This window comes from Ascaphus truei, chromosome 16, assembly GCF_040206685.1.
Source record: "Ascaphus truei isolate aAscTru1 chromosome 16, aAscTru1.hap1, whole genome shotgun sequence".
Lineage (NCBI taxonomy): Eukaryota > Metazoa > Chordata > Amphibia > Anura > Ascaphidae > Ascaphus > Ascaphus truei.
Window position 1 is genome coordinate 36,886,018 of NC_134498.1, and position 24,517 is coordinate 36,910,534.

Below are 24,517 nucleotides of genomic sequence, written 5' to 3' on the forward strand. Positions count from 1 at the left end.
AAAAAAACGGCAGCTTGAACTGCAGCTTTAACATTAAATATCCATGTGTGAAAAAGTATTTTAACCTTTGTATTTAGTACTTGGTAGCGCCCCCTGGAGCAGCAATGACTTCAACTAAGTTTTTCCTGTAACTACTGGTCAGTCGCTCACATTGGTTTTGATGAATTTTGGCCCATTCCTCCTTTCAAATCTGCTTCAACTTAGTGACATTTGAGGGCTTCCTTGTGTAGCGCTGCTTCCCCCGCCCCCTCTGGGAGATCTGCCCTTGCTACAGGTGTCTGTTGGTGCTGAGGTTCCGCGATGTGGGGAAACGGGACAGGCTTTAGGTGTAGGATGCTCAGTTCTTTCTATGTAGTGCAGGCACCTCCATCCACCAAAGGCTCCAGGAGTGCTGGAGGTCCCCGTGATAGAACAATTCTTCCATCCTCTCCCTGAGTAACTGCACCCTCAGGCCAGAGTATATTGAACAGGATATCTTTATTGTGCATCCACTGCATACAGCGAACTCTTCGGATCCCATGTCTCTGGATGGTCATTATATCAGATATTGGTTTGGGCCTTCTCACAGTTCCCTAGGGGGACTGATCACACAGTCCCACCCGCTGGGTGAGACACAGCTTACAACTAACTCCTAGTACTCAGAGTCAGAGCTGCTCACCCACTCAAGACACTGGGGAGAACTCGACTGACTACAATTTAGGTGTGCCTCTTCCTTAGAGCAGGAGAGGGCACAAGGTCTGCACCCAGGATTGGGCAACACACAGACCAAGTCCCACCAGTTTACTTCCCTTCCATCCATTGCCTATTTAATGCAAGATAAGATTGTTTACCTTTGCAGATACTGCATGACTGTGCATTATTGCTAAGGCCTCGGTCCCGCTGCGCTCGTTGGCGCGGGCGGCAATGTAGCGAGTTCCCCACCAGCAGGGGAATCCTCGCGAGCCGGTCCCGGTCCCCCCTGGCGGCACAGCTGACTACACGCTGTGGCGCGTCAGCCGCTGGAGACACCAGAGAATGGTGTTTCCTAGCGTTGACGCGTGACGTATGTGGCTGTGAGCCAATGGGGAGGGGAGGCTTCGGGAGGAGGAGAGGCTTCGGGGAGCGGGGAGGAGTGTGGAGTGAAAGCAGGTGAGTGCCTTTCTCTGTGTGTGTGCCTGTCTGTGTGTGTGTCTGAGTGCGTGCGTGCCTGTCTGTGTGTGTATGTGTGTGCCCGAGTGCGTGAGTGCCTGCCTCTGTCTGTGTGTGTGTGTGTGTGTATGAGTGCGTGAGTGCCTGCCTCTGTGTGTGTGTGTATGAGTGCGTGAGTGCCTGCCTGTGTGTGTGTGCGCGTGTGTGTGTGTATGAATGAGTGCCTGCGTGTGTGTGTTTAAACTTACTTTCCAGCTCCAGCCCGAGTCCGTGGAGGGAGGGGGGGGGGGAGAGTAGCGGGTCCCTCCGCTCAAGCCACGCCCCCCCTCCCTGTCAAACCGCCCACCACCCGCCCACCTCCCGCTCCCTACAGACCGCATATCGCGGTCTGTGTATCTCAGCGCACCGCCTGTCAGCAGTGCGGGTGCGCTGACTCTGGGAGCGGGGCCTTAGCCTAAGGCCTGCTGTCTACAAATCCAATTTGCTTTATTTTGTACACTAATCTCTTCTGTGGAACGTATCAAAAGCCTTTGCAAAATCTAAATAGATCACATGAACTGCATCACCCTGGTCTAAATTCCTACTTCCCTCCTCAAAGAAACTAATAAGGTTAGTTTGGCGTGACCTATCCTTCATAAATCCATGCTGACTATTACTAATAAATTAGTTTTTTGTTAGGTATTCCTGAATATTATCCTGTACTAAACCTTCAAGTAGCTTCCCCACTATTAATGTCAGGCTTACAGGTCTGTAATTCCCTGGTTGTGATCAAGCTCCCTTTTTAAATATAGGCTCCACGTCTGCTTTACGCCAATCTTGTGGTACTAAGCCTGTGGAAATGGAGTCCTTGAATATTAAATGTAATGGTTTGGCTATTACTGAACTTAACTCCTTAAGAACTCTTGGATGTATGCCATCGGGGCCAGGTGCCTTATTTACTTAAATTTTTATTAACACTCCTATGAACTTCTTCCTCGTTTAACCAATTGTTTGTCACTATAGAGGTTGTGGCTTCCTCCTGCGGCACTACTATTGCAATTGATTCTTCCCTGGTAAATACAGAAGCAAAGAATTTGATTACTACATCTGCTTTTTCTTTATCTCCAATAATCTGCCTGCCCATCTCACACTGAAAGGATCCTATATTTTCTTTTCTCATTTTTTTTGTTATTAAGGGACGGTGTTATAAAAAGGGATGAGGTCATGGGGTGATGTTATAATATGGGGTGAGATTATGGGATGATATTATAATATGGGGTGATGGCATGTAATGATATTATAATTTGGAGTGATGTTATAAGGTTGATGTTATAATGTGGGGTGATGGCATGTAATGATGTTATGGGATGATGTTTTAATATGGGGTAAGGTAATGGGATCTGTATTTTTTTTGAGTTAGGAAAAGGAGTCCCTGCTCCAGAGTTTACAATCTAAGACTGAATCCATGGTCAGCGCCCATGCTGAGGCGCGCTGACGCTTGTCATGCTGAGCCCCTGCAGCCGCAATGAGAGCGGCTTTAGCAGGGGTTCGCGCAAGCGTGCGGAGGCGTAGCTCTTAAAACTGTTTTTGTTTCGGCGCTCACGGGAGCGCAGGGCCAGTCACGTGAGCGGTTCGCCCAATGAGGGCGAACCAGCTCCGTGACGTCACAGCCCCCCCCCCCCCGACACGCCTCCGGACGGCGTGCAAACTAAGGCCAGGGAAAGCACCCGTTTTCCCTCAGCCTCAGCGCGCCTCTGCACGGCTGCAGTTACCATGGACTCAGCCTTAGGCCCGGGCCATAGAGGGGGGAAGCCGGGCTGAACCGCGCGGACGCTGAGGCTCGCCTGCAGAAGCTGTGCGATTCCACGCACATACAGGCGAGCCAGCGTCCGCGATCGGAGGTGGGGGGAGACTGAGGGAGGCGGGGCAGTGACGTCGCTGGGCCAATCGCCCGCGACGCACTGACGTCGACGTCACGGCGCCGTGACGTTGACGCAGCCCCACTCTCATTGGAGGTTTTCAGCCGACAGCGCGCTGAAAAACAGCTTGGCGCTCGGCTGAAAACTCCAAAGCCTCCGCACGCCTGCGGACGCTCGCGCGAGCCCCCTCTCAAAGCATCCTCATTGAGGATGCAGGGGCTCAGCGCTGAGCGTCCGCACGCCTCAGCACGGCCTGTCCTTGTATGGACTCGGCCTTAGTGGTAAATGGGAGTATTTACAGAGACAACTGGAGACTTATAAATGATCTTATAATATGGGTTGTGGTTATGGGATGATGTTATAATATGGGATGAGGTTATGGGATGATGTTATAATATAGGATGAGGTTATGGGGTGATGTTATAATATGGGATGAGGTTATAATATGGGATGAGGTTATTGGATGATGTTATATTATGGGGTGATGTTATAATATGGGATGAGGTTATGGGGTGATGTTATAATATGGGATGAGGTTATATTATGGGGTGATGTTATAATATGGGATGAGGTTATGGGGTGATGTTATAATATGGGATGATGTTATATTATTGGTGATGTTATAATATGGGATGAGGTTATGGGGTGATGTTATAATATGGGGTGATGTTATAATATGGGATGAGGTTATGGGGTGATGTTATAATATGGGATGAGGTTATGGGATGATGTTATATTATGGGGTGATGTTATAATATGGGATGAGGTTATGGGGTGATGTTATAATAAGGGATGAGGTTATGGGGTGATGTTATAATATGGGATAAGGTTATGGGGTGATGTTATACTATGGGATGAAGTTATAATAAGGGATGAGGTTATTGGGTGATGTTATAATATGGGATGAGGTTATGGGGTGATGTTATAATATGGGATGAGGTTATGGGGTGATGTTATAATATGGGATGAGGTTATGGGGTGATGTTATAATATGGGATGAGGTTATGGGGTGATGTTATAATATGGGATGAGGTTATGGGGTGATGTTATAATATGGGATGAGGTTATGGGATGATGTTATATTATGGGGTGATGTTATAATATGGGATGAGGTTATGGGTTGATGTTATAATATGGGATGAGGTTATGGGGTGATGTTATAATATGGGATGAGGTTATGGGGTGATGTTATATTATGGGATGAAGTTATAATAAGGAATGAGGTTATTGGGTGATGTTACAATATGGGATGAGGCTATGGGATGATGTTATATTATGGGGTGATGTTATATTATGGGGTGATGTTATAATATGGGATGAGGTTATGGAGTGATGTTTTAATATGGGATGAGGTTATGGGATGATGTTATATTATGGGATGAAGTTATAATAAGGAATGAGGTTATTGGGTGATGTTACAATATGGGATGAGGCTATGGGATGATGTTATATTATGGGGTGATGTTATAATATGGGATGAGGTTACGGGGTGATGTTATAATATGGGATGAGGTTACGGGGTGATGTTATAATATGGGATGAGGTTATGGGATGATGTCACTGCGTTAGAAATAAAACGCGTTGCAGTGAGCTGTCAGCAGGCTTTTCTCCCATCACTGCGCCTCAATGCTCCTCCTCCTCACAGGCTGCGTGTGGTTACTGAGCAGGCCCCGGCCCGCCCTCTCCGCCGTCCCGCCCTCTCCGCCGTCCCGCCCTCTCCTCCACCCCATCCCGCCCTCTCCTCCACCCCATCCCGCACTCTCCTCCCTCTGCCCCGCCCTTTCCTCCCCCTTGTCCTCCGAGCCGGCGCCCCCCCCCCCACCCCCGGCCATGTGTGTGAGCTGAGGGCTGCGGCCTTGTTAGTGCTGCCCGGGACCGGCAGGCTCTGCCCCCTCTTCCTGCCTGCTGCTGAGAGCCGGGTGCTGCAGACATGGCGAGCCCCTGTATTGTGGTGAGTGACCCCCTGTCATGTGCAGATAGATGGGGGGGAGAGAGAACATCAGTGAGACGGGACCGGGGGGCAAAGGGGTCCGGTCTCCTATCCTGGTGCACAGGGTGTGAGCAGGCGCCATGGCAACCAGCAACGGAATGCTGCAGCAGCTTCTCCCCTGTGCAGACTGGGAGAGATGGGTGCAGGGGAGATGGGTGGGGGTGCAGGGGAGATGGGTGCACGAGGGATGGGTGGGGGTGCAGAGGAGATCTGAAGGGACATGTTAGGGGATGATGCTATGAAACTGTTATTGGGCCTGTTATTGCACTTGGGGGAAGAGGTTTGTGTGGTAAGGACAGACTGAATTTATCTTATCCCCCCCCTTTTTTTTTTTTCTCCAGAAAGCAGTGTGAGTATAGGTGTACCCCAATATGTGCAAGCTCCTACCTGGGGAATTTGGGAAGAGAATGAGGCTGGGGAGAGAAAGTAAAAACAAATTGGCCAAATATCATAGACTAACCCTGAACAGAAGGGAGATTGGGAATGTGCATATGTAAACCTATACAAATAGGTTAAAGTGAAATATGTGGCAGGCCTCAGTGACAAGATTTTAAGGGTAAGATGTTAAGTAGCATGTGCACACTCCATTAGCATGTCCTGTTTCTGTCACATGCAGCATGCGTGGATGGAAACTTCACACCATAAATAGTCACCACACATGCTGCTGGGCTGTCCTACTAGAGCAGGGGTTTCCAACTTTCTTCTTCTTTTTGTTTTTTTTTGTTAAGAAACCCTATAACTATATTGTGAAATTCTGTGGAACCCCCAACCCCCTCTAATAGCGCGTCTGAGATCATATGCATTGTAAGGAACCCCAACCCTCTCTAATAGTGCGTCTGAGATCAGATGCATTGTAAGGAACCCCAACCCTCTCTAATAGCGCGTCTGAGATCAGATCCATTGTAAGGAACCCCATCCCTCTCTAATAGCGCGTCTGAGATCAGATGCATTGTAAATTCTTCTGCATTCGGTACAATTTTCAAATGTATGTATGTCTTTATTTATATAGCGCCATTAATGTACATAGAGCTTCACAGCAGTAATACATGTGACAAGCATATAAATAACAAATAATACAAATAACACATCATGGGAATAAGTGCTTCAGACATAAAAGTAACATTTCGGAAAAGGAGACCTGCTCCGGAGAGCTTACAATCTAATTGGTGGGGAGAACGTACAGAGACAGTAGGAGGGTATTCAGCTAAGTGCGTCTGCAGGGGGCAAAGCTTTATGTATCGTGTATAGTATTAGCACGGGGCTACTCATATGCTTCTTTAAGCAAGTGGGTCTTAAGGTGGGTCTTAAAGGTGGATAGAGAGAGTGCTAGTCGGGTATTGAGGGGAAAGGCATAACAGAGTTGCGAGGCAGAAAGTGAGAAAGGTTTAAGGTGGGAGAGAGAAGGGGGTAGAGAGAAGACATCCTTCAGCAGAACGCAAGAGTCGGGATGGTGCAAATGACCTGAGATTTGCAGGGAACCCTGTAGGGATGCCGGGGAACCCAAGGCTCCCTAGGAGCCCCTGCTGAAAAAACACTGTAATAGAAAGAAACCGGCGAGATACACGCACACGCGCACACACACACTTAAAATTTTCATTTGAAAATTGTAACAAATGCAGAAGAATTTACAATGCATCTGATCTCAGACGCACTATTAGAGGGTTGGGGTTCCTTAGGCCTCGGCCATGTTAAGTGCTTGCTGGCGGAAGCGCGCTCCCGCTCAGCACTGAGCCCCTACAGCCGCAATTAGAGCAGCTTTAGTAGGGGCTCACCTGCGCTTCCGCGCACTTGCGGAAGCGCAGGTCTTAGGGGAATTCAAAATTCCTCCGCTTGCTGGCGAGACAGGCCGGTCACGTGAGCGGTTCGCCCTCAGCTCCGTGACGTCACTGGCCCGCCCCCGGCCAGTGACGTGCCCGACCCCGGCCCGCCCCAAGCCTGCCCCCGGCCCGCCCCCTGATGGCGCGTGCGGTAAGCAACCGCAAGGCCAGAGAAAGCACCCGCTTTCTCTGCGCCTCAGCGAGCCAGCAGGGACCATGGACTCAGCCTTACAATGCATCTGATCTCAGAAACGCTATTAAAGAGGGTTGGGGTTCCATACAATGCATCTGATCTCAGACGCGCTATTAGAGAGGGTTGGGGTTCCTTACAATGCATCTGATCCCAGACGCGCTATTAGAGAGGGTTGGGGCTCAACAGAATTTCACTATAAAGTTATAGGGTTTCTTAACAAAAAAAAGAAGAAAGTTAGAAACCCCTGCCCTAGTAGGACAGCCCAGCAGCATGTGTGGTGACTATTTATGGTGTGAAGTTTCCATCCACACATGCTGCACCAAATGTAAGAAGTGGGCAAAATGCAGATTCTGGGAGGGAAAAAAAAGGCATGGAAATAAAAAATGAATGGTCAGTATGGAGGAGAAAAATACTCCCAGAATCTGCATTTTTGCCCACTTCTTACATTTGGTGGTGCATGGGTTTCTGCTCCTAATAATGCACCGGTTATTTAACATGGGCAGTTTCTGGATATCAAGCTGTGCATTTAAAAAAAACAAACATTCTGTGGTTACATAGCGTGTTATTAAAGGTAACACTGCACCGTGACCCTGTTCTTACGTTGGGAGTTTATAATAATTGTGTGCAATTTGAGGCTATTATCTGTACACTAAGAAGGTGGAAACATAATATTAGTATGATATGTTGTTCTATGCAGCGGACAATGTAAGCAGCACTGTACATAGAATTTTGCCGGCACAAGAAGTCCCTGCGCTGGCGATCTAATTTTGGGAGATAGTGACTTAATCCAAGGTGACACGGACATGACACCGGTTTTCAAACCGTGTTCAGTCGCAAAAGGCAGTGTCATTACCACGTTGGGTGAAGTCTGAGTTTGACAGACGAGAGGTGGCCAACTCCAGTCCTCAAGGGCCACCAACAGTCGAAGACTGAGCCTCTGATTGAGGCCTCTGTGCTGAAGCTGGGATTGATTGTGCCATCTTTGCTGAAGCAGGGATATCCTTAAAACCTGACCTGTTGGTGCCCCTTGAAAACTGACGTTGGCCACCCCGGACACTGACTGTATAGTGCCCATTTTTTTTTCTTTTCTGTGGGGTCTGGTTAAAGGTTTTTGGAAAATATTCAGCAGCTGTTTTTGACGGGTCTCCGCTCTGAATATTATTTTGAGAATGTGCACAACCGTTTTTAAAATGTGCAGAATCAACTATTCTATTTATGGAATTTGCAGAGCGACTTGGATGGTTCCCAACCGCATTTAAAGCAACAAAACGTGTGAAATCTTACTTTTTAATTTTTTTAAACACACAGATACCCAGCAAGTTTTCAGAAACCCCCCCAAATTGTGTGTGTGTACATATGTATATAAGTGTAAAAAGGAGTGCTACTGGGCGTGGCTAATTGTATGAAACAAAAGTCAAGAGCAACATCCAATGTGACAAAAATACACAGTGAAATACCTATATATCTCTTGAATAAAGGGTCATTTAGTTAACCCTTTGGCCAAAGCGTATAAGCCTGCGAGCCAGTTTTCATGCAGCTGGTTGCGACAGGTTCAATGCCAGGACCATCCTTCCCCGAATTATAGAGGTAAATAAGGATTTTAATCAGTTAGTGTTAGGACCTGCGATATTATGGTCATGCCTTGAAAGTGGCTCGCAGGCTTATACGCTTTGTCCAAAGGGTTAACTAAATGACCCTTTTCTTAAGAGATATATAAGTATTTCAGTGTGTATTTTTGTCACATTGGATGTTGCTCTGGACTTCTTTGTTTCTTGTTTTTTTTTTTAATCAGGTTTGTAATATTAGATAATAGTGACTATTTTTTTTTTAATGTTTTTTTTTTTAATTTATTGAACATCCTTCGTTTTCGATAGTGAGTGTAGCTCACTCTCCCAGCAGTGCCAGATCTTTGTAACACTTTCCTGTTTGTGATCATTTGTTGCCAGTATCCCCAGCTGTTTCAGCTGTAGACTGTAACAATAGTTACCTTGGTAATATCCAGATACATTGTAGCTACTGAGCTACACTGCCTGAAGGAAAGATTGGAACTGAAAGGCGGCCATTTAGTTAGGCAACCAGATCAGAATGTTAACACATTTATAACAGGAGCACCAAACGATTGCCAGCTTAGGTAAGAATGTACAAATATACACATAATTGTCACATGTAGGGGGCGTAGCTATAGCCTGCGCTCTTGCGGGTCCGCTCTGCAAACGCCGGATGCGCACTAGCAACCGGCAAGTGCCAAACGCGCATGTGCAAAATTTTGCCGGGGCCCCCCTTCACGTTTAGCTATGCCACTGGTCACATGCTTTGCATATAAGGAGGGGGGGGGGGGGGGGTGAATGCAGTATTGCTGCTTTAAACAGCCATGCATAATACCCCCTAACAATATACTATTAGGTGGGTTTTATATGGTATCCTGTGTCTTATTTCTTGTATACTACCTGGTCTGAGAAGCTACAGAGGCTGAAAGGAGTCTGAACAAGTAGCATTTAATTACAGAATTCTAAAATCCACAAAAGCCTTTGAACGGGTTGTTTCATACACAGTATTCTATCGAAAGCAAATATTAGTTCAGAGAAAATATTATTATTTTTTTAATGACATGCTTTTTTAATAATGTAATAATATTTTGGTGCATACTCTTTCTGGCAGTCTCTTCGACTAACTTGTTCTTGATGCTTGTTGCCATCTCTGCTTAAACAGATAACCGGTAAAAAATAGAATAAAAAATTATGGTGTCTTGCAGTTGGTTCCAAGGTGACACTTTTTCACCGAACGTGTAACCGTGTCCTTGACTGTCCAAATAGCGTGTGATAAAACCGCATATAAACATTCATCATTTTGCAGCTGCTAAAAAAACAGAGAGCTGCTTGTGCAGGGGTGGCCAGCTGCAGTCCTCAAGGGCAACCAATAGGTTAAGCTTTCGGGATATCCCTGCTTCAGCACAGGTGGCTCAATCAGTGGCTCAGTCTGTGCTGAAGCAGGGATATCCTCAACTTGACCTGTTGTTGGCTCTTGGGGACTGGAGTTAGCTACCCCTGCCACGGGTCCTAATATTTCTGGTATGTTCCACTTATTCATACCATCTGTCATCAACTGCATAACGTATTCTACACAAGTCCTGCGGAAAGCACGTCCAGAATGTTCTTTGCATGATGTGGGTATAGTTTTGTGTTTGGAACCTTTTTTTTGTTTTTGAAGGTTTTATTTCTGTATGTAAATACTTCTCGAGTGACTTGTATTTGCTACTGCTTCTTTTCCCCCCGGCAGCTTGAGGATGATGAGCAGGGGTACGACCTTGACTTGTTCTGCATTCCTAAGCACTACGCAGCCGATTTGGAAAAAGTCTACATTCCGCACGGCCTTATAATGGACAGGTTGGTAATCATACTCGTGTTGTTATCTTGCGTAGTGAATGGGCCGCGGACCATTTGGTTACGATGTCCTTGCGACTAATAAATAAAGTTAACAATAAAAACTGGAAAGCAGCAGAGAGAGAGAATACATCAGGAGTGGCCAACTCCAGTCCTCAAGGGCCACCAACAGGTCAGGTTTTAAGGATATCCCTGCTTCAGTACAGGTGTGAGCCACCTGTGCTGAAGCAGGGATGTCCTTAAAACCTGACTTGTTGGTAGCCCTTGAGGACTAGAGTTGGCCACTCCTGTAATACATCATATGATCTCTACTCTGACTTGTATATCAGCTAGCTACATTTGATGCAGTTGTTTATACATCAATATTGTAATGGCTACTATTTTTCGATACTAGACACAATATTTAGTATTAGGGCTGTGTTATATCCTTTTTATATTTTTTGATGTTCATTTTTCTCTGCCTGACTTTTAATTTCGTGTGCGCGTGCAATGTGGATAGAGAGGGTGCTAGTCGGGTATTGAGGGGAAGGGCATTCAAGTGGAGCAGTCAGTGAGAGGTTTAAGGCGTAATATTAGTGTATTTTTGTATAGAGTACCGCCTGTATAAATTGGTTTTTAAAATTTAAACGCTGTAGAAAATTGAATCTAAAATACCAAAACCTGTCTTCTCCGCAGTATAAAACTAGCAGGGAATGAGGTGCTATTGGGTCTGGACAAGTCTGTGCTGAAACAGAACACGCTAAAAGCAGAAGGATTAGCAGAGAATATCAGCCACCGCAAAACAAACATTAGCAACTCCTGACTCCAGCAGAGAAATTAAGAAAATCTCCTATTTTTCTTTCATGTTTTTGAAGCCCAGTGTGCAGGTTACACGTTAAGAGGGCGTAACCTCCTGGTAACGGTCATTGCTTTAGGGCTGATGATTAATGAGTGGTTTAATAATTGATCATCACTTCTATTGTGTGTGCAAATAATGCATGTTTTACTGGTACAATGATCTTTGCACATAGTAACGGTGGCCTGTCTCCACTCGCTTAAAAGATCCCCTATTCTGAGTAGACAGAAAAACTAAAGTGTGTGTGTATTCAACTATATAGATATCTATATACCCATGTACAATACAAAAAGAAGGGGAAAATGCGGCTTAAAAACGCATGGCCCCTAAAGGACCTCATACTCCTGGAGGAATCTGCTGGAAACTGCTAGCTATGCTGAATCAGGGAGAATGGAAGTGGACACTAACCAGAAACGGTTAAACAGTGAAGTAGAGGAGTAAACCAATATCACCCAGTCCGGCCGGTCAAAAAGTATGTCCAGCAGACATGGAACAGAACCCGCTACCACAAAAAAGCCTACAGAGAGTAAAAGGCTAAATCACTGAGTGATATGATGAATTGGACATGGGTATCTGTAATAACCACAGTAAGTAGAATAATCAGAACGAGATCACGAAACCGTTCAGTTTATAGCTTTATTTCTGGTTCTTTTCGGTACCGTGTGTGTGTGTGTGTGTGTGTGTCTATATCTATTTCTATCATCACGTTTTAAGTTATGGTGGGTGAAAAAGGCAACAAGAAACCTCCACTGTATTGCATATAGCAAATAAAAAGATCACTTGTGAGCACATTCACATGTCTATTTGCGATATAGATATATAGAAGACTTGGCACTGCATTATGACGATCAATAAAGAAATGTATATTTATTGATTGTCGTCATCCAGTGCCGAGTCTTCCTCATCGATCCTGGCATTAGGTGAAGTATTTGTATACACACACACCCACATATACACACACACACACACACACACACACACGTGTGTATATGTCTATCTGTCCTATCTATCTCTATATATACACACACACACACACACACACACACACACACACACGCGTGTGTGTATGCATGCACATATATACACACATGCGCGCGCACACAGTGTGGGGAACCCAAAAATGAAACTGGAGAAAAACCAACGTGTTTGTGTGTATACACACATATGCCCGCCCGCATATACGTGCGCATACACGCACATAAGTATGGGGAACAAAATCTTTGTAGTCCTCACCCTTTGCATTCTGTTGTTTTGTAGCTGCAGTTTGCTGGGTAAAGTAATGTTTTCAATGAATCATTTGAACCCAATCCTCATTGAGGGGAATTTGACATATCTGATGTATTATTTCATAAGCTCAACGCCCATTAACTTGATTAAACTGCAGCACCCAACAAGCTGCAGCATTTTCCATGGGCTTCCAGCCTCTTCTGTGGCTTTAGGAATTTCACTCCCATTTGCATAGGCAAAATATGGCAAGGAAACTAGTTTCCAGACAGCAGACATGTTTCTTTAGTCATTGAAAACCTGGTGTGTGTTTCGCGATTTCCGCTCGTGATGGCTGCTTATAATTGACTGATGAAGCGCCGACAGTGAGTGCAGCGCTGTACGTAGCATTCCTTTCACCCTTGTTATTTATTCCTCCAGATTACCGAAGGATTTGAGAGTCATCTTTAGGTTGAAAACAAAAAATAAGAAAAGCGCAAACTCTCATGGTGCATTATCAAAAAGATTGTTTAGTGAATGAAGGAGGTAACATATGCACGTATAGCAAAAACATGAGTTAAAAGCAATAAGGTATCAAAAACGTCCGCAATCGCCAGGAAAGCCGGACCCTCGCAGGGATGCCCGGTTTGGCTGATGGTGTAGGTAACGGCACAATCGCTGCAGCAGTGAACATGTCCGGTAGAGAAAGCTAGCGCTCCCGGTCCAAGACTCGCGCACCCCACGCTTCACGCGACAAGGCCGGTGTAGATGGATTCACCGATCAGTGAGCGACTCTGTCGGGAGCGCTCGTGAGTGAGTGACGCCACAGCCCAGATGCAGCGGAAAATACACGTGCAATTTACATGCTGGGTTTGGTAATAAATCCAATTTAAAGTCCAATAATTTAACCTACAGCTCCACACACCTACATAGAGATGTGGAAGCAAATAAAGAACACAGTTATCACCCAGCGCGTTTCGTAGCCGCTGCTACTGCATCATTGGGTTGAGCCACTCGCTATCGGTTGGGGAATTTCTGTCTTGGCATTTTGCTCAGTTACAATTTTGAGTTCCTACCTCCAAAAAGCTTAACATCTAATTTATGTGGAGGAGGTGCTGAGATGGGGGCCTGTCCAAGTGTTCTTGCCACTAAACTAGTCAATAATGCTACTCTTTTTGTTATAAGAAATGGTTAAAGTTATGGTGGGTAAATAAAGTGACAAACGCCTCCACCGTACAATGCACAGCAATTAAATATCCCGTGTGAGCACATTCACATCTCGGACAGGGCTGCAACCCTGCCTTTCCCCGTTATCTCTAAGGCCGTGATTATACCTAACAACGCCGGCGGCATCGCGGTGCAAGATGCCGCGCAGCTCAAAAACAAGATTAAAAAACACCAATGTACACATACCTGTAGCGATGTGCGCGCTGCAGGGCGGCAGACTCCTGAAAAGATTTTCAAAATTGTTTCTGGCAGGCGACGGCCGCGTCACGTGAACCGCTCACAGCCACGCCTCCTTGCCTCCTCTCCTTGATCAACATGCCGCTGGGTGGCAGCGTGAGTGTGACGACACCGGATGGCGCTGCCGCTCAGCGGCATCTGGTATAATCGTAGCCTAAGCGTACGATGCTCCTACTGCAGCCAGGGATTCTGGGTAATGACATGCAAATGAGCACTCAGTGTGTCACTCTTTGCTTCTCATCCATTTTAACATGGATCCCTAAAAGCTTATACCTGCCGCATTCTACATCTTTTATACCAACCTCAGACTGGTGAGACCCAAAAGGTGGAGAGAGCTGTCTGTGAGTAGGTTTAATGGCTCTGCACTTTTACCCAGGCTGTGCTGAAAAGCTGTGTAATGCGGCAGGCACAAGCTCATAGAGGGCCATGTTAAAATGTATAAGAAGCAAAAGGTGACACACTTCTCATTTGCATGTCATTACCCAGAATCCCTGGCTGCAGTGGAAGCATTGTATGCTAAGTGATAATGGGGAAAGGCTGGGTTGTAGACCTGTCTGAGACATGTAAATGCACCACAACTGGTATTTTTATTTACAGTGAATACTTGCACCTCTCGTGTTTGTCAGGGCTTACTTTGAGCACTGCCTTGCACGGAGCACAAAAGCATTCAGCACCATGAACTTTTGTTTGTGTTTTTTTCACGTTTGGTTATTAGTCACCTGTCTGTCTTCGGAGAGAGTAAAGACTGTGTGCCGGTCTGTAATCGCCCTCTCTCCTCGGAGAGAAAAGATTACATAGCGTTTGCCCAGAGTGGATTCGGACCCTTCTGTCTGGCTGAGGAGGAGAAGGAGTGTTGGGACACTAGGCTTCGGCTGAAGACCCACTGGAAGTTGGACCCATTTGCCTGGCCTTCTGGCCAAGAAGGGAACGAGCAAGAAGAGCCTGATTCTTCAGATGAAGAGTACATGTAACACGCCAGACATCTTCTGGGCCCTCGTGGCTGAAGAAACACTGGAAAGATCAAGGACTGGACCGATCTTCGAAGAGGACTGTCACAAGCAGGGAGCACCTGGTGCCCTCTGTGGACCATGTGGCATGGTTTTTGGAGTGATCACCATCACCGCCCAGGCTTACCAAAAATAAAATAAAAAAAACCTGTCGTGTTTGCATGCATTATTTTGAATACTGTTTCAATATTTTCTGTAGCAATAAAGTAATAAAGGCAGGGGTGGCAGATTACAGAAAATGGAACAGGCGAGGGCAAGGCTATTGCTTGCAGTATTAATCATTATCACAGGATGGTTTCCTCTTTATCTGGGCAGATTTGGGAGTTGTATCAATGTCGGGTTCCCCTGTGTAACTTGTCGTTCTTACCTTCTGTACACAGGACGGAACGGTTGGCTCGGGACATAATGAAGGACATGGGAGGTCACCACATTGTAGCGCTGTGTGTGCTGAAGGGTGGCTATAAATTCTTTGCTGATCTGCTGGACTACATCAAGGCGCTGAACAGAAACAGCGACAAGTCCATCCCGATGACGGTAGACTTTATCAGGCTGAAAAGTTATTGCGTAAGTATCTCCAGGGCGGCTAGAAGTGTATTGTGTATTAGGGGGAGGGCTGTACTTTCTGGTCCACCCTTGGTACAAAGCCATAATGGGAAGCGCACCACTTCGTCAGAACCTGGCTATGGGTCCAGCTGCTGTCTCAAGTCTTAAACATTTGTTGGGTATGACATGGAAGAGTTGTGTTAGAGGGCTGATGGCTACTGAGCTTTGGTGGAAAAATGGCGGCCTTGGAAAGCCATTGCAAGTCAGCTACCCTTTCTCACAGCTGGTAAAGGTAGGAAACCGGTGAGAGGACTGGAATCGAGGCAACGATAGCCCCCATATCCCTAATTCCAATTTGCATGAGTATATTTAACGTTGACATATAACTAGGGACTTTGCCAAATATGAGGTTCGATTTCAGTCTGCACGGTGCAGGCCCTTCTGGTACTGGAGCTCTTGGGAAGACCTTTTGTATAAAACATGCCTGAATGAGAAAACTACACGGCCGCTCAAAATCTGTTTGCGTTCCATTGGAAGCTTTAATTGTTTCAGTTTTGTGCAGTTCACATCGCCATCTATTGTTTGGAAGGAGTATTGCATTGTAAGACACAATGGAGGGATTTGTGTTTTTTTATTTAGCGAAGACAGAAAAAATAACGTGTGTATTCAAGGGCTTGTTCTAGCTATATTGCATACAAGAGACGGAGCGACTCGGTGAGTAAAGACACCGACTCTGTACACAATGACACTGACAAGATGGACAATAGAGCGACAATAATAATAAACGAGCAAGAATACACCTGAGAACAAGCTAACTTCTTTTATTTATAACATGTTTTACCAGGAAATGAAAAAATAAATTGAAGGTTCAGGGCACTACGGATTTTCAAAGAATTTGTTTTCTCATAAGCACAACGTTTCAACCAACAAAAGTGGCCTTTCTCAACTTGAGACCACTTTTGTTGGTTGAAAAGTTGTGCTTCTGAGAAAATAAATTCTTTGAAAATCCGTCGTGCCCTGAACCTTCAGTTTTTGCCTACATTGGAGTTTTTCACAGACGGGATTTCCCCTGGTCCGGGAGCACCGATAACGAGTATCTGTTACTTAGTTAACGGCGTGCAGCATTATAATTGTATCTTGCTTTACCAGGAAATAATACATTACGGGTTACATCTCATTTTCAAGTATGTCCTGGGCATGTAGTCACTCGGCTGCTGTGCCAACTCATTCCAAGAGTCCAGGAAGTGTTTAGGGCAGGGGTGGCCAGCTCCAGTCGTCAAGGGTCACCAACGGGCCAGGGTTTCAGGATATCCCTGCTTCAGCACAGCTGGCGCAACCAGTCCCAGATTGAGCCACCTGTGCTGAAGCAGGGATATCCTTCAAACCTGACGGCGGCGCTTGAGGACTGGAGTTGGCCACCCCTTGTTTAGGGCATCGTAGAAGAGGTTTCTGCTAACTTTCCGTGTTTCTAATGCTCCCATTTGCAGCTCAAGAATACGAAAGATAGATGCCCACTTATATTCCTGATCGAAGATGTGTTTTCACAGCGGCTCCTTAAATGGCCTAATTATTTTTCTTCTAACAGGCCACAGGGACTTTTGAGCTTATTCTATATAATTGCTATTGGATTTTTAAGTAATCCCTTAATTACCTCTTGCACAGCGGCAAATTACCAAAAAATAAAAAAAAACTAATCAACACACAAGTTTCTGATGATAAATATTATGGGTTAACCACTTTGTATTTATTTTACGAGCCAGACCAGCAGTCTCCGTGAAGCTGGCTTAACTCTGTTACATAGTTGCATAGTAGATGAGGTTGAAAAAAGACATGCGTCCATCAAGTTCAACGTATGCTAAATTTAGACAACAGATACTTTATCCTATATCCGTACTTGCAGTATATTAATCCCAGAGGAAGGCAAACAAAAAACCCCAGAGTCATATAATCCAATGCTGTCTCGTAAGGGGAAACATAAATTCCTTCCTGACTCCAAGAATTGGCAATCGGATTACTCCCTGGATCAACCTCTTTCCTATGTTTGCTTATTTGGTATATCCCTGTATACCTTTCCTTTCTAAAAATGTCAAACCTTCTTTTTTTGAACATATCTATTGTATCTGCCATCACAGTCTCCTTGAGTAATGAATTCCACATTTTAACTGCCCTTACTGTAAAGAACCCTTTCCTTTGTTGCTGGTGAAATCTCCTTTCCTCCAACCTTAAGGGATGACCCCGAGTCCTTTCTACTGCCCTTGGGATAAATAGTTCTTTTGAAAGCTCCTTGTACTGTCCCCGAATATATATTTGTATATAGTTATCATATCCCCTCTTAGACGCCTCTTTTCTAATGTAAATAAATCTAATTTAGCTAGCCTCTCCTCATAAGTTAGATTGTCCATCCCCTTTATTCATTTGGTGGCTCTTCTCTGCACTCTCTCTAGTTCCATAATGTCTTTTCTATGGAGTGGTGGCCAAAATTGTACTCCATGTTCAAGATGTGTATTTTTTACCCCAATTGCCAAAATCCTGGTCCATTTGCTATAATCTTTGTTACCGGCGCCCATGCTAAGTACATGAAGGGGACATTGGCTGGGTGTCCATATCGTGGCAGAATTGGCGATACCTGCCATTAGTCAATGCCAGATGTCGCCGGTTTGATGCAGTAGCGTGGATCGCGCTTGGGTAACCTCCTACCATTGTCCTTTTCAGTCAACGCAGAAGTTGTTTGATTTAGGGCAATGATATTTGAAAGAATTACACCTGGAGGAAAAAGACCAGGCATCGAAGGAGAGGTTGAACACTTTGTGAGACCTGTGTTGTGTACTTTGGTCCAAAACGGCAACCTTGGGCAGTGTCGGATTGAAAACAAAAATGGCACCCGTAGGCACTTACCTGGTGTCGCCCTTCTCCTGCCGCGCAGTCCCGTTGCCATGGCAATATGATGCCGTGTAACACTGGCCGCGCATGCACACGAGCTGGCGCCAATAGCGCATGCCTCCCCCAAATTCTGCCACCCCAGAATGTTGCCGCCTTAGGCCCGGCCTTAATGGGAAATCCACCACTGACTTTGGGGCAAGGCCACCACATAAGCATCACATTGGTTTGTTGACCACAACCTTTTGAGAGGAGACACCTGCCTGCATTATATTAATGGGGAACGTGTATTATATTTCTGCACGGTGGAATTAATAACCTGTTGACTTTTTACAGAATGATCAGTCTACAGGGGACATAAAGGTTATCGGAGGAGATGATCTTTCTACCTTGACAGGCAAGGTATGTATTATCAGTGCAAAACGTGTGTGTAATCGGGCGCTCCTTACTTAATTAAACAAAGTGCTAGTGCATCAATCTTATATATAAATATAATATATAGTGTACAAATTATTTAGTGACTCCCGCCTTGTACGGCTCAGTAATGCCATGACTCCCGCCTTGTACGGCTCAGTAACGCCATGACTCCCGCCTTGTACGGCTCAGTAACGCCATGACTCCCGCCTTGTACGGCACAGTAACACCATGACTCCCGCCTTGTACGGCACAGTAACACCATGACTCCCGCCTTGTACGGCTCAGTAACGCCATGACTCCCGCCTTGTACACATGGAATTATTGGCCGACACTTACCGCTATTTCTTCTCTTTCTTTCTAGAATGTCCTGATTGTTGAGGTAAGTCCTATATATTGAGTAACCTCTCCTTGCATGAAACCCAGTTTTAAGTCCTGATGATTTTAACCGATTTTATAACAATCTATGTAAAACGAACAGCCGCTATAAAATAGCAGGAGCCCTTCCTATGCTATTTCGAGAGAAATGGATACCTAAACCGTAAGGGCTTTGGGCCTCCATAACCAAGATAACCTAAACACCGTGAGTTACCGGGGCTTGGAGATAATCAAGCTTCCTGCAGATGTGCCACTCCCCCATAATTACATTATGTGAACCTATAGAGCCAGGCTCGTCAATTGGCGATCTGTGAGGGACTTTGATGCGGCCCTTTTGACTCCGCTCCTGCTAATTTCATCGTAGTTGCTTGGGCTGCTAAATGCACCTTTTTTTGCACTGAAGCTCACTTGTAAGTGAAGGTCCTGGAAATATGTGTGGTACAGGTGTTATAAATGCTTGCAAAATGTTGAAATATAACTGCTTCAAGGTCCTTTTAAAGGAGCAATCCATGCAAACCATTTTTAATTATTATTTTTTTTAACATAAGATTGAAGCAGGGGGTCTCCGGAGCTGAACTCCCTTTAACAGCTCTGGGGTCCCCCTGCTTCCAGCGATACTTGCCTTCAAACGGGGTGCTGGTATCGCTCTGCTTTGTAAAGTTCCCGTGTCACTGGACAATAGGGAGTCGCACCGGATGACGTCACGGCTTCCTATTGGCCCGTAGGGTCGCGGGAGCTTTGAAAAGCGGTCGTTACGTGATCCTTGCTACCGAGCCGGTCTGGAGACCCCCTGCTTCAATCCTATGATAGATATATTATATATAGATATATTTATATTTGAGAGAGGTTGATTTTCCTCACTTGGGTTGCCTCTTGAAATGTATCTGAAAAGACATTACAATACGCTTGTGCCCCTTCTACTCCTTAATGATTTGGGATCTGGCCCCTGTGGAGAACCAATTGGAGCGCCCTGCTGTAGAAAATAAATACCTCCTGCTTGTGTTTCCAAATGTCCCTTTCTCTACTGTTGGCAGTTGCGCGTGTTCGCGTCTCGCTGTAGTCTTGTCTGTGCCTCCCCTGCCAGCACAGAGGACAAGATGGCATCACATTGACAAATCCAGTGTCCTTGCATAGATATTATGTACACATTGCACCAAAAGAGAAAACGCCTCCGTGCTACATCCAACGTGCCAAATTCTATCTGTTTATCTTCTCATAAGTGTCATTTTGTTCAATTCTTTGACCAAAGTATTTGAAGCTTAACCCCACGGAATGGCCCATCTGCAGGTCCTAACACTGCAGCACCTGCATAAAGCTCTCATACCATACCGGATGGAGAGCTGTCTTTCATTCATTTACAGGTGCTTGGCATGAACTGCCATTAAACCTGTGGGATGAGTGAGCACATTGTACACATTGTATAAAATAGTTTTACATATTTAAAGGGGAGGGCGTTTTCATTCCTTCGCTGCTGCTTCGATGGCAGAAGTGGTGACGTGATCAAGCACACTTTTCTTCTACGTGGCTTTGATAATTGAACAAATGTAGCTGATGGCACCACACTCGCCCACAGTGTTTGCAACGCAATAACAATGGTCAGTTTGACGTGCCGACCACGGGGCAGAAACTGAAATCCAACGTTGTCCTTCATGTTATGTCGAGTAAAAAAAGTGACGGAAACCCCTCCACCGTACAGTGTACAGCAAATAAAAATACCACGTTGTAAGCACAGTCGCATGTCTCCAACAGGTCTGCAACCCTGCCCTTCCCCATTATCTCTTAGCATACAGTGCTTCCACTGCAGCCAGGGATTCTGGGTAATGACGTGCACATGTGCAGTGTGTCACTCTTTACTTCTTACCCATTTTAACATGGACCCCTATAAGTTTATGTTGTTGTCCTTGTGACCGTCTGAGCACCATGTTGTAATGTCCGGTGTCTCACTGAGAAGCCAATGTCTTGGATTCCATCTTTTTTCCATGCATTATACTTGTACACTATACATGGGCACATTTTTCTTGCAAATTTGGGTCCGCCTTGAGTCTGGCGGTTCCTTTTCGTCCGCAGATTTCCGAGCATCGGTCTCAAAAAGGGTGAATCGTCTTTTTGGATTTTTTTTTAAGTCGCTGACAATCCAATCCGCAGATCCTGTAATCCATTGGAGGATTCTAAGAGTACGATCCGCGGATCCTGTAATCCATTGGAGGATTCTAAGAGTACGATCCGCAGATCCTGTAATCCATTGGAGGATTTCAAGAGTACGATCCGCGGATCCTGTAATCCATTGGAGGATTCTAAGAGTACGATCAGCGGATCCTGTAATCCATTGGAGGATTCTAAGAGTACGATCAGCGGATCCTGCAATCCGTTGGAGGATTCTAACAGTAAACATATATAAAGGGGTGCATAAGAAAAGAAACAAAAGACAAAATGAGTCAATATAAAACGCCATTTATAAGTTCACTAGGAACATGTACAACTTACATAAAAATATGAGGTGCATCACAGTGATCCCAAACGTCCGTGATATCCCTGAGAATAAGGCCCCAGAATCTCAGAAACCCCTCGCCAAAGTCCCAGTATCTTATAGGGAACAGCCTCCGTGATGAATTTAAGAAGACGGATCAATTCCCAATGGCGTCCTCGTGGGTATGCGTGACTGCAGCTTCCGTGGTTCGTCGTCACTAAACTCGTCGCTGCTTGTGACCTCACCGCGACGCGTTTCGTGTCTGAAGCGGCACTTCTTCCAAAGGATTCCAAGATTGCTGAATCCGCGGCTTGTATTGGGAGAATCCGTGCGTATTGTATCCAGAGGCGGTTTTTTTTTTTTTTTTTTATCCACACGGATTGAAACTGGAACAATTCGACGATGGATTTCACATCGCAAAACATTTTTTGAACGGAAAGCTCGGGAGTGTTCGCGAAATGGATTTTTACTGTTTCGCCTGTCTCTACTGTACACATTTAACCCACGGTGTTTCTTCTGTTTGACGCACCAATACACTTCTCACTGAAAAGGGAAGCACAAAAACGATTCAGTTTCAAACTATTGTGAGCCGCGTCATCTCGAATGATGCAAACTATCTCCCATCCTGTAATTTCGACTTGTTTAAAAAAAAATAAAAGATTTTTGAGTTTTATCAACATTTGGGGGTTGATAGATCAACAATCTCAACGTTGATAACTTTTGAAGTCTTAAGACATCAAATATCTGTAATGTCAGACACTATGCACACACCTGTAGTAGACTAAAGATCTGTTTGTGCTTTCCTCTCAGGATATTATTGACACTGGGAAAACGATGAAAACGTTGCTTGCGATGTTGAAGGAATACAACCCGAAGATGGTTAAAGTGGCTAGGTAAGGATTTATTTTTACATTTTTTTTTTTCTGTTTTAATGGTCTTTGGTAAATTTTTTCTCTAGTGTAAAGAACCATGTTGCACACTAATCAGAAAAAGGTTTAATGCAGGGGGCGGCCTACTCCAGTCCTCAAGGGCCACCAACTGGTCAGCTTTGCAGGATATCCCTGCTTCAGCACAGGTGGCTCAAGACTGAGCCAGTAATTGAGCCACCTGTGCTGAAGCAGAGATCCTGAAAACCTGACCTGTTGGTAGCCCTTGAGGACTGGAGTAGGCCGCCCCTGGTGTGTAGGTGTTTTTTTAAAGCTAGCCTTTCAAATCGAGTTAAATAATTTATTCTTTTTTTTTTTCCCAACAGCTTGCTTGTAAAACGGACCCCGCGGAGTGTAGGATACAGGCCCGATTGTGAGTCGTGTGGTGTGGGAAATGGGTTTTATATATATATATATATATATACAGGCATACCCCGCATTAACGTACGCTATGGGACCGGAGCATGTATGTAAAGCGAAAATGTACTTAAAGTGAAGCACTACCTTTTCCCCACTTATCGATGCATGTACTGTACTGAAATCGATATATACGTGCATAACTGATGTAAATAACGCATTTGTAACAGGCTCTATAGTCTCCCCGCTTGCGCACAGCTTCGGTACAGGTAGGGAGACGGTATTGCTGTTCAGGACGTGATGACAGGCGCATGCGTGAGCTGCCGTTTGCCTATTGGGCGATATGTCCTTACTCGCGAGTGTACTTAAAGTGAGTGTACTTAAAGCGGGGTATGCCTGTATACAGTATTGATGTAAAAGAGAATATGTATATGGCCGGAAACAGAAATTCCATAACGGCGTTTTTGATTATCGCCCTGCGATAAAGTGTGCAGGGAAACGCTGCGTGTCACAATAGTGTTTGTATGTGGGAGGATTGTGACCAAAGCAAAAAATGTTTTATATAAGTCTGTAAGGATCACAGCGGTCATCCAACATACCAGCCCGGCACAGCGGTCATCCAACATACCAGCCCGGCACAGCGGTCATCCAACATACCAGCACGGCACAGCGGTCATCCAACATACCAGCACGGCACAGCGGTCATCCAACATACCAGCACGGCACAGCGGTCATCCAACATACCAGCACGGCACAGCGGTCATCCAACATACCAGCACGGCACAGCGGTCATCCAACATACCAGCACGGCACAGCGGTCATCCAACATACCAGCACGGCACAGCGGTCATCCAACATACCAGCACGGCACAGCGGTCATCCAACATACCAGCACGGCACAGCGGTCATCCAACATACCAGCACGGCACAGCGGTCATCCAACATACCAGCACGGCACAGCGGTCATACACAATACCAGCACGGCACAGCGGTGGTCATCCAACATACCAGCACGGCACAGCGGTCATCCAACATACCAGCACGGCACAGCAGTCATCCAACATACCAGCACGGCACAGCGGTCATTCAACATACCAGCACGGCACAGCGGTCATCCAACATACCAGCACGGCACAGCGGTCATCCAACATACCAGCACGGCACAGCGGTCATCCAACATACCAGCACGGCACAGCGGTCATTCAACATACCAGCACGGCACAGCGGTCATCCAACATACCAGCACGGCACAGCGGTCATCCAACATACCAGCACGGCACAGCGGTCATCCAACATACCAGCACGGCACAGCGGTCATCCAACATACCAGCACGGCACAGCGGTCATCCAACATACCAGCACGGCACAGCGGTCATCCAACATACCAGCACGGCACAGCGGTCATCCAACATACCAGCACGGCACAGCGGTCATCCAACATACCAGCACGGCACAGCGGTCATCCAACATACCAGCACGGCACAGCGGTCATCCAACATACCAGCACGGCACAGCGGTCATACACAATACCAGCACGGCACAGCGGTGGTCATCCAACATACCAGCACGGCACAGCGGTCATCCAACATACCAGCACGGCACAGCGGTCATCCAACATACCAGCACGGCACAGCGGTCAT

The 24,517-nt window shown here is 45.8% G+C and overlaps 1 protein-coding gene across 1 annotated transcript in view; it reads left to right on the forward strand.

The window, feature by feature from the left end:
• Positions 1 to 4,842: 4,842 nt before the first annotated feature.
• HPRT1 (hypoxanthine phosphoribosyltransferase 1) overlaps positions 4,843 to 24,517 on the forward strand; it is a 24,665-nt gene continuing 4,990 nt past the window's right edge. The window contains exons 1-7 of the mRNA XM_075573193.1: positions 4,843 to 4,977; positions 10,303 to 10,409; positions 15,296 to 15,479; positions 18,672 to 18,737; positions 19,114 to 19,131; positions 22,405 to 22,487; positions 22,847 to 22,893. Coding sequence (XP_075429308.1) covers positions 4,957 to 4,977; positions 10,303 to 10,409; positions 15,296 to 15,479; positions 18,672 to 18,737; positions 19,114 to 19,131; positions 22,405 to 22,487; positions 22,847 to 22,893 — 526 coding nt within the window. The 5' untranslated portion in view covers positions 4,843 to 4,956. The remainder of the gene's footprint in view (positions 4,978 to 10,302; positions 10,410 to 15,295; positions 15,480 to 18,671; positions 18,738 to 19,113; positions 19,132 to 22,404; positions 22,488 to 22,846; positions 22,894 to 24,517) is intronic.